Raw genomic sequence first — 9,856 nt, forward strand, 5'->3', positions numbered from 1 at the left:
GCAGTTGGATACTTGTCTGTTGACCCATTGAGTCTTGGTCAAATTAATTATCAGCTGTGCTGTGCACAAAGGGGTTTGGAGGCATCAGGATATTTTCAAAGGAAAATATCAAGGCTATTCTTCTAAACTCTGGTCCAGATCTCTTCTACACTCCAGCCAGCAGCCACCCACAAGCAGGTTTCTGATTAATTCCTCTTTCTGGCTTCACCCAAAATGGCGCAGGTTCGCGTTTTTTGTCCTGGAGGCAGCTCTGCAGAGTGGTCACTAGCTGGCACTGCTACAAAGGCATCTAATCTGATTTTAAACCTAACCTTGACTCTAACCTTAACCACAATGCTAACCCTAATGCCTAACCCTAACCTTAAATTAAGACCAAAAAGCTAAGAAAGAATTCATGAATTGTTACAATAAAGTCAATTTTGACTTTGCAGCTGTCCTTTCTAGCAGAAACTGCTCACAATAAATGTTAACCTGCCACTATATAGTGAATAGAGTGCCATTTGGGACCCAGCCCCTCTTACCCCATGCAGAAAGGCCAGCCAGGAGCTTACATCTGTCTCAATGGCTGTGTGCTGTGTTGTTGTTGTTGTTGGTAATAACATTAAGTAGCCCCCACAGCTATGGAACAGAAACCTGCATGCTGCAGCCCTTTCAAACAAAGGCTAATAGATTTAGTTTCAGTGGTCCAATAATAAGCCAGCCTGGCTAACGCTACAAAACTAGAGAATGGTGCTGATTTAACTATGATCTGTTGGATTTGAAACCACCAACTTCTCTCACTCTTTCTCTCTTTGTCGCTCTTTCTCTTGAAAATGGCACATCCATGTACAGCTTAGTCTAAAGGTCAATGCTTGTTTCTCCAGGGCATGAGATGAGAAGTCAGAGAATGGTTTTGAGGTTGAGTTTTGTATAATAGAGTTTATGAGTGCTAGTCTAGGTACCAGTCTGTTTGTGCCATCATGCCAACTTCTTAATGACAGCTATTCATGGAGTTGGCAAGAGCACAAACAGGTCTGGGACCAGGTTAGGGGGTGTGTAGTGTGTTAATTGTTGTCGCCATTGTATGTTTCACATACAGTGCTGGCATGATTAACCATGATGTTATAATGAGCATCAGCGGGCAGCACATCCAGACCACAGAGGAGGTGAGTGATGCTGTCCAGTCAGGCAGTCCGCTGTCCATGGTGGTGCTGCAAGCTAAAGAAGACGTCATGCTAACGGTCGTCCCTGAGAAAAATGTGATCATTGATCATGCTTCAGATGTTCCTACAACTTGATTGGAGTCCACCTGTGATAAATTAATTTGATTGGACATGATGTGGAAATACACACACCTGTCTATATAAGGTCCCACAATTGATGGTGTATGTCAGAGCATAAACCAAGCCATGAGGTCAAAGGAATTGTCCGTAGAACTCCGAGACAGGATTGTATTGAGGCACAGATCTGGGGAAGGCTACCAAAAAATGACTGCAGCATTGAAGGTCCCAAAGAACACAGTGGCCTCCATCATTCTTAAACGGAAGAAGTCTGGAACCACCAAGACTCTTCCAAGAGCTGGAAGCCAGCCAAACTGAGTAATCAGGGGAGAAGGACCTTGGTCAGGGAGGCGACCAAGAACCTGGTGGTCACTGACAGAGCTCCAGAGATCCTCTGTGAAGATGGGAGAACCTTCCAGCAGGACAACCATCTTTGCAGCACTCCACCAATCAGGCATTTATGGTAGAGTGGGCAGACGGAAGCCACTCCTCAGTAAAAGGCACGACAGCCCACTTGGAGTTTGTCAAAAGGCACCTAAAGACTCTCAGGCCATGATAAACAAGATTCTCTAATCTGATGAAACCAAGATTGAACTCTTTTGCCTGAATGCCAAGCGTCACGTCTGGTGGAAACCTGACACCATACCTATGGTGAAGCATGCTGGTGACAGCATCACGCTGTGAGGATATTCAGGATTGAGGGAAAGATGAACGGAGCAAAGTACAGAGATCCTTGATGAAAACCTGCTCCAGAGTGCTCAGGACCTCAGACTGGAGCGAAGGTTCACCTTCCAACAGGACAATGATCCTAAGCACACAGCCAAGACAACGCAGGACTGGCTTTGGGACAAGTCTCTGAATGTCCTTGAGTGGCCCAGCCAGAGCCCGTACTAGAACCAGATCGAACATCTCTGGAGAGACCTGAAAATAGCTGTGCAGCGACGCTCCCCACCCATCCTGACAGCTTGAGAGGATCTGCAGAGAAGAATGGGAGAAACTCCCCAATTACAGGTGTGCCAAGCTTGTAGCATCACACCCAAGAAGACTTGAGGCTGTAATCGCTGCCAAAGGTGCTTCAACAAAGTACTGAATAAAGGGTCTGGATACTTATTTCAATGTGATATATCCTTCTTTTTTTTTTAAATATGCAAGAATTTCTAAAACCTGTTTTTGCTTTGTCATTGTGGTATTGTGTATAGATGGGGGGGGGACTATTTCATCAATTTTAGAAGGCTGTAACGTAACAATGTGGAGAAAGTCCGGGGTTCGGAATACATTCCAAATGCACTGTATGTTAGCAATGATGTACTGCCCTAAAAATACACATAGTTACAATATGCAACATTGTAATGGGAGTCCATAGTTGTGGCTCAGTTGGTAGAGCAAGTACTAAAATGTATGCAATCACTACTGTAAGTCACTCTGGATATCTGCTAAATGAAGTTTAAAAAAAATACAAATTAAACTGTGCTGCCCCTCTTTCTACCAAAACTATTGAATTCAATGTGTTTAGAGAATATATTCAGCTCTACAGTTTGTATAGGCAGTTAGAGGCAAGTACCAATTGTGTTTTTATTCATGTACAATAACATCCTTACCTCGAAGTGGTGAATGACATTTGTGGGCACTTACACTAAAATCTTTAGTGTTTGGCTTTGAAACCTTTTTTCTTTTCTGTGTACTGGAATTTTTAATGGTAGCACTCTTGTCATCAAGTGTACAGAAAAAAAACACAATCAATCTGAAAAACATGGTTCTTTTTTTCTGTGCATGCTTCCATCTTTCCACTTAGCATGTCAGATGCAACAAATCAGATTCAAGTAGAAATACATTTAACCAACCTTGAGAAACATTTTATTGAACCACAAATACTTGATAGCACACACACAGTTTGCATTCCTTCTTCTGTTTTTCTCAACCTGTCATTTTACAAGACACATACCATAAAATGAACCGGTAGACTTTTGACCATATTTACAGAAGACTGTCATTTCACATTTTTCCTATATTGAAAGGACATAGGGGAAATAAAGTTAAACATTTGAATGCATAACAAAATAATAAAAAACAATCACAGAATTGAGGGTACATACAGCATTACTCAATCTAATTGTTTTCATTTGGAACACTAAATCAGAAGTACATTTGGAGTAATCTCTATAACCCTGCAACCAGTACGGGTACAAAAGCTCAAAGTTGAGGCCAAAATAACAATATGTATACAGGTACTATGTACATATAATGTCAAATGTGAAATTTGGGCTTTAGTTAAGTGGGGTAAATTATTAGGAATCAAGAGTGAAATTCACTCCTATAACGCAACAATGGTTTGATGAGACTTGGAAAAGACCACAGTATGAAAACTTATGTGACAAACACTGAATAGCTCAAATGGTTGACTTATACGCCATTACAAAGCTTCAGTGATTGGATAGAACACAAATATTTAGACTCCTCATCAGATGGTCAGACATGGTAATGCCTCAGATGTTGTGCAGTTTGTGCACGTATAAATCACATGATGAAACTTATAGCCTAGATTTAAGCTTTCATATAGATATCATAGCAACAACCCATTTTCTTTGCTTCAACAGTTCAGTGCTCTAACCTTTACAACAAAATAAAACCTACACCAGCCACATGTCAACCACGCCCCTGGTCCACATCACACATCTTTCACAACTACTCCTCTAGTTATCCCACGATGAGAGACGAAAGACTGATGAAATACTAAAGCTGGATTTAAACTGCGGAAACAGCAGACAAGCGAATAATTGCTATCTATGGCGTGCACAAGCATAAAGTGATACCCCGTCAGGTGACATTATTCTCTAGGAGAATCTGAGATAAAGGCCTCTGACACGTGCTCAGACTGCTCTGACCTGTAATTCACATATAAGCGATGATACTTAGTTGTCCCGCATCTCCGCAACGCAAACCCACCTTAAAGGGATACTTTGTGATTTTGCAATAAGGCCCTTTATCTACTTCCGCAGAGTCAGATATACTTGTGTATACCATTTTTATATCTGTGTCCAGTATGGAGGAAGTCAGAGGTAGTTTCGCGAGCCAATGCTAACATGCTAGTAGATAACCATAGACTTCCAGTCATTGCGCTAATGCTAGTTAGCATTTACTCGAAGAACTACCTCTGACTTCCTCCATACTGGACACAAGAGACATAAAAATGGTATCCTCGAGTTCATCTGACTCTGAGGAAATGGATAAAGGGCCTCATTGCCAAAATCTAGAAGTATGCTTTTGAAAGGTCTTCAACCCATGCTCTCTGGTCTCAGTAGAAGGTACACCAGTTGCTGTTATCACTGGGCATGAGGCCTCCGGTGATGAGGAGGATGAGGTCCACGAACCACCAGATGCCAAGGCCTCCTAGGGTCAGTAGCTTGCCCACGGCTGTGCCTGTATGCCCCAGGCAGAACCTGTCCACTCCAAAGCAACCCAGGAAGAACGAGTACAGCAGGGTGGTGATGAAATAGTGTCCAGTGTACCTGAAATTACAACAAGGCAGAGAGGAGAGGTGTCAATAACTGGAAGAAAAGACCAGGTGAGCCAATTAAAATAATTCTGATTAGATGGGATACAGCTTATGTCAGAATTGACCAAAATTGACTTTACGTATCAGGTTAGGAAAAAGTATGCAGCAGGTAAGGATAATTAATATAGTGGGTTATGATAATTTAATAAGGTTAGGAAAGGGGTTAGGGTTAGCTAAAATGCCCCCAAAAAACAACTGTCAATTTGACATAAGCGGTATCCCATCCAGCCATGGGCCATTAAAAGTAACGTAACATGATGTAAAGGAATGTCCTATTGGTTTGTAAATACTGCTCTCTAGTGGTAAATCCATGTTAGCTTCCAAAACCATTTACATTTCCAAGTCCAGGACAGGTAAGTATATATATATATATATAGTATTGACCTCCAAGCAGATATTTCAAACCTGTTGAATGCTAGTGAAGTCAGGCATGGTGTACCGTAAACTGGGAATGACTATTATCATCATATAACAACAATCAATGATGCATGAGCTTGTCAGAAACTGCAGAGTCAAGTACAGTAGCTAGATTCTCCCTTACTTGATGCAGGGCTCATTCCCTCTCAGGAACTCCCTGGGTCCAGCACATTCAATGTCATCCAGTGCCGTGCAGATGACTGGTGTGTGATTCACGTCTTTGTGTACCTGCCCCCCAAACTAAATAAAGGTGGTGATTTAGTAAAACGACAGATGAGATGACACAATAAAGTCTACACATGAAATAGCAAGAATCTGACATGAATGTTCAACTACGCCGATAATCTAACCGTTTATGACTAGTTATCAAATTATGATAATGTAAGGCCACAGAGCAGGTTGGGGGGGGGGGGGGGGGCTATCCACTACGGTTTGACATACCTTCCAACAACCGTGTCCCATTTCCAGAATGGCAGTGGAGTTCTGTGCATGGTCCACTGGATCTTGACAGTGGATGAACTCCTCTGGTCTTCACATGCACAGAAAAAGTTGAAATTACGTATTTATTCTGTGTATTTTGTGTAGCACGTGAAGAACTGTATATGGGCGTTTAGAAAACAGGCAGGGTGGACAGGGCCCTGAGCCCCTCCGAAAAATAAAAGCAAGGGGGTGACACACATCAATTTTGAGAGGGCAGTCTCTGAAAGCAAATTGATGTTGCACTGTTGTTATTGAAACACAAATAAAATACTTACAGATAGCTGCAGAGGACAACTGGTGACGGAGGCCTGTATTCATACAGTTCAGTATAATTCACGCGTTCAACTGGTATGATGTGATACGTCGTCACGTTATCTTGTGGCTGCTCACTGGCACTGAATGCAGCTGTTGTTGCCCTCTGTCCGGGTGAGTCTGATGAATTCTGGGAGTATATTCCTTCCAAACATTGCAAAAGCAACACTGACAGTAGCAAGAGAACTTGCCCGCACATCAGTATGTAATTAAGTGAAATCCTAGCCATCTTCTCAACTTTGGTTGAACTGCGGCTATGTTATAGCTAGCTAGCGTGCTAGATTGTTGGCTACATTAGATTGGAAACTTGCTGGCTAGCTAACAAGCTAACAGAACGAAGATAACATCTGATCGCAATCTAACAGTTTCCTGTCGAATAGGTTGGCTAATACAGATTCAATTTATTAGTGTTTCACATCATACCGATATATGAGTAGCGTATTTCAAAGATGAGAACAATGAGTCTCGTTGTTTTGTTATTTCCTCCAGCTGGGGTGAAACAGGATGTGACCCGAATCTTATAATTGTTCTACTTTTTTTTACGGCAGTGAACTCTAACGCAACTCAATGCCAATGCCGCCATCTATTGTGGTGGAGTGAGACATGCATGAGCGTGTGCGCTCCAAAATGCAAGAAGCCTACCTTTGTACCTTTAAAATATTTCCTGAAGTAAGACGTTCCAAATTAGACAAATAAACATTTTAGAAATCAAATATATCTATATGTGTATATGCCTATATCAGAACAACCTCTACACACTAAAACATGTGGGTTCCTCAAGGGTTCTTTGGGAAGGGTGGTGGTTCTATGTGGAACCATTCTGACCCTTTGAGCCTTTTAATGGTTATTCACAGTTCAAAAAAGGGTTATTTCCTAATTTAGTGATAATTCAAATGTAGGGGCAGTGGCTCATTATAATATGTTGGGGCGTGGTTTGTGCACAGCTCTTTTTGTGCAGCCATCAGTGAGTGTCATTCCTGTTTCTCTAATCTGTTGTGTTATGCTTTTTCATGTTATATATGATTATGGCCAGTGATGGTGTTTTGTGAAAGACTTATGTATGGCCTTGTTGAGGATGGTTGAATAAATCAGTAGTTCTCAATTCTCTCCTCACGGATCCCCAGCTGTTCCAGAGGTAGCACATCTGATTCAATTTATTAATAAACAAAATAATGAAACCTATGGGATTTTAACAATACAATGTAGCTATTACTGTGTGATCACCCGCTCTTGCAGCCGATGTGAGTAAGACCTTTAAACAGGTCAACATTCACAAGGCCGCAGGGCCAGACGGATTACTAGGACGTGTACTCCAAGTATGCGCTGACCAACTGGCAAGTGTCTTCACTGACATTTTCAACCTCTCCCTGTCTGAGTATGTAATGCCAACATGTTTCAAGCATCCCACCATAGTCCCTGTGCCCAAGAACACTAAGGTAACCTGCCTAAATGACTACTGACCCGTAGCACTCACGTCTGAAGCCATGAAATGCTTTGAAAGGCTGGTCATGGCTCCATCAACATCATTATCCCAGAAACTCTAGACCCACTCCAATTTGCATACCGCCCCAACAGATCCACAGATGATGCAATCTCGATTGCTCTCCACACTGCCCTTTCACACCCGGACAAAAGGAACACCTATGTGAGAATGCTGTTCATTGACCACAGCTCAGCGTTCAACACCATAGTGCCCTCAAAGCTCATAACTAAGCTAAGGACCCTGGGACTAAACACCTCCCTCTGCAACTGGATCCTGGACTTCCTGACGGGCTGCCCCCAGGTGGTGAGGGTAGGTAACAACACATCCACCACGCTGATCCTCAACACGGGGGCCCCACAAGGGTGCGTTCTGAGCCCTCTCCTGTACTCCCTGTTCACCCACGACTGCGTGGCCACACACGCCTCCAACTCAATCATCAAGTTTGCGGACGACACAACAGTGGTAGGCTTGATTACCAACAACGACGAGACAGCCTACAGGGAGGAGGTGAGGGCCCTCGGAGTGTGGTGTCAGGAAAATAACCTCACACTCAACGTCAACAAAACTAAGGAGATGATTGTGGACTTCAGGAAACAGCAGAGGGAACACCCCCCTATCCACATCGATGGAACAGTAGTGGAGAGGATAGTAAGTTTTAAGTTCCTCGGCGTACACATCACAGACAAACTGAATTGGTCCACACACAGGCAGCATCGTGAAGAAGGCGCAGCAGCGCCTCTTCAACCTCAGGAGGCTGAAGAAATCCGGCTTGTCACCAAAAGCACTCACAAACTTCTACAGATGCACAATCGAGAGCATCCTGTTGGGCTGTATCACCGCCTGGTACGGCAACTGCTCCGCCCACAACCGTAAGGCTCTCCAGAGGGTAGTGAGGTCTGCACAACGCATCACCGGGGGCAAACTACCTGCCCTCCAGGACACCTACACCACCCGATGTCACAGGAAGGCCATAAAGATCATCAAGGACAACAACCACCCGAGCCACTGCCTGTTCACCCCGCTATCATCCAGAAGGCGAGGTCAGTACAGGTGCATCAAAGCTGGGACCGAGAGACTGAAAAACAGCTTCTATCTCAAGGCCATCAGACTGTTAAACAGCCACCACTAACATTGAGTGGCTGCTGCCAACACACTGACTCAACTCCAGCCACTTTAATAATGGGAATTGATGGGAAATGATGTAAAATATATCACTAGCCACTTTAAACAATGCTACCTAATATAATGTTTACATACCCTACATTATTCATCTCATATGTATACGTATATACTGTACTCTATATCATCTACTGCATCTTTATTTAATACATGTATCACTAGCCACTTTAACTATGCCACTTTGTTTACATACTCATCTCATATGTATATACTGTACTCAATACCATCTACTGTATCTTGCCTATGCCGCTCTGTACCATCACTCATTCATATATCTTTATGTACATATTCTTTATCCCCTTACACTTGTGTCTATAAGGTAGTAGTTCTGGAATTGTTAGCTAGATTACTTGTTGGTTATTACTGCATTGTCGGAACTAGAAGCACAAGCATTTCGCTACACTCGCATTAACATCTGCTAACCATGTGTATGTGACAAATAAAATTAGATTTGATTTGATTTGGAAGGCCTGATCACTGACAACAATGAGACAGCCTATAGGGAGGAGGTTAGAAACCTGACCGTGTGGTACAAGGACAACCTCTCCCTCAACGTGATCAAGACAAAGGAGATGAGCAAACCCCCATTCTCATTGACGGGGCTCTAGTGGAGCAGGTTGAGAGGTTCAAGTTCCTCAGATCCTCAAAAGATTCTACAGCTGCACCATCGAGAACATCCTCACTGGTTGCATCACTGCCTGGTATGGCAACTGCTCGGCCTCCGACCACAAGGCACTACAGAGGATAGTTTGTACGGCCCAGTGCATCACTGGGGCCAAGCTTCCTGCCATCCAGGACCTCCATACCAGACGGTTAGAGGAAGGCCCTAAAAATTGTCAAAGACTCCAGCCACCCTAGTCATAGACTGTTCTCTCTGCTACTGCATGGCAAACAGTACTGGAGCGCCAAGTCTAGGTCCAAGAGGCTTCTAAACAGCTTCTACCCCCAAGACACCTGAACACCTAATCAAATGGCTACCCAGACTATTCACATTGCCCCCTCCCCCCCTTCTATGCTGCTGCTACTCTCTGTTATTATCTATGCATCATCACTTTAATAACTCTACCAACATTATATTACCTCAATTACCTCGACTCACCGGTGCCCCCGCACATTGACTCTGTATCGGTACCCCCTGTATATAGCCTTTCTATTGTTATTTTACTGCTGCTC

At 43.3% G+C, this 9,856-nt stretch overlaps 1 protein-coding gene across 1 annotated transcript; it reads right to left on the reverse strand.

The window, feature by feature from the left end:
- Positions 1-3,090: 3,090 nt before the first annotated feature.
- LOC118937377 (TM2 domain-containing protein 2) lies at positions 3,091-9,495 on the reverse strand. Its single transcript, XM_036936181.2, has 4 exons — positions 5,985-9,495; positions 5,671-5,758; positions 5,354-5,469; positions 3,091-4,765 (listed from the first exon to the last, which is right to left on the reverse strand). Exons 1-4 carry the CDS (start codon positions 6,248-6,250, stop codon positions 4,552-4,554), a joined length of 684 nt encoding a protein of 227 aa, XP_036792076.1. The 5' UTR covers positions 6,251-9,495; the 3' UTR covers positions 3,091-4,551.
- Between the last annotated feature and the right edge of the window lie 361 nt (positions 9,496-9,856).

Source organism: Oncorhynchus mykiss, chromosome 11 (genome assembly GCF_057628025.1).
Source record: "Oncorhynchus mykiss isolate SJ-2025 chromosome 11, ASM5762802v1, whole genome shotgun sequence".
In the NCBI taxonomy this organism is placed as follows: Eukaryota; Metazoa; Chordata; class Actinopteri; order Salmoniformes; family Salmonidae; genus Oncorhynchus; species Oncorhynchus mykiss.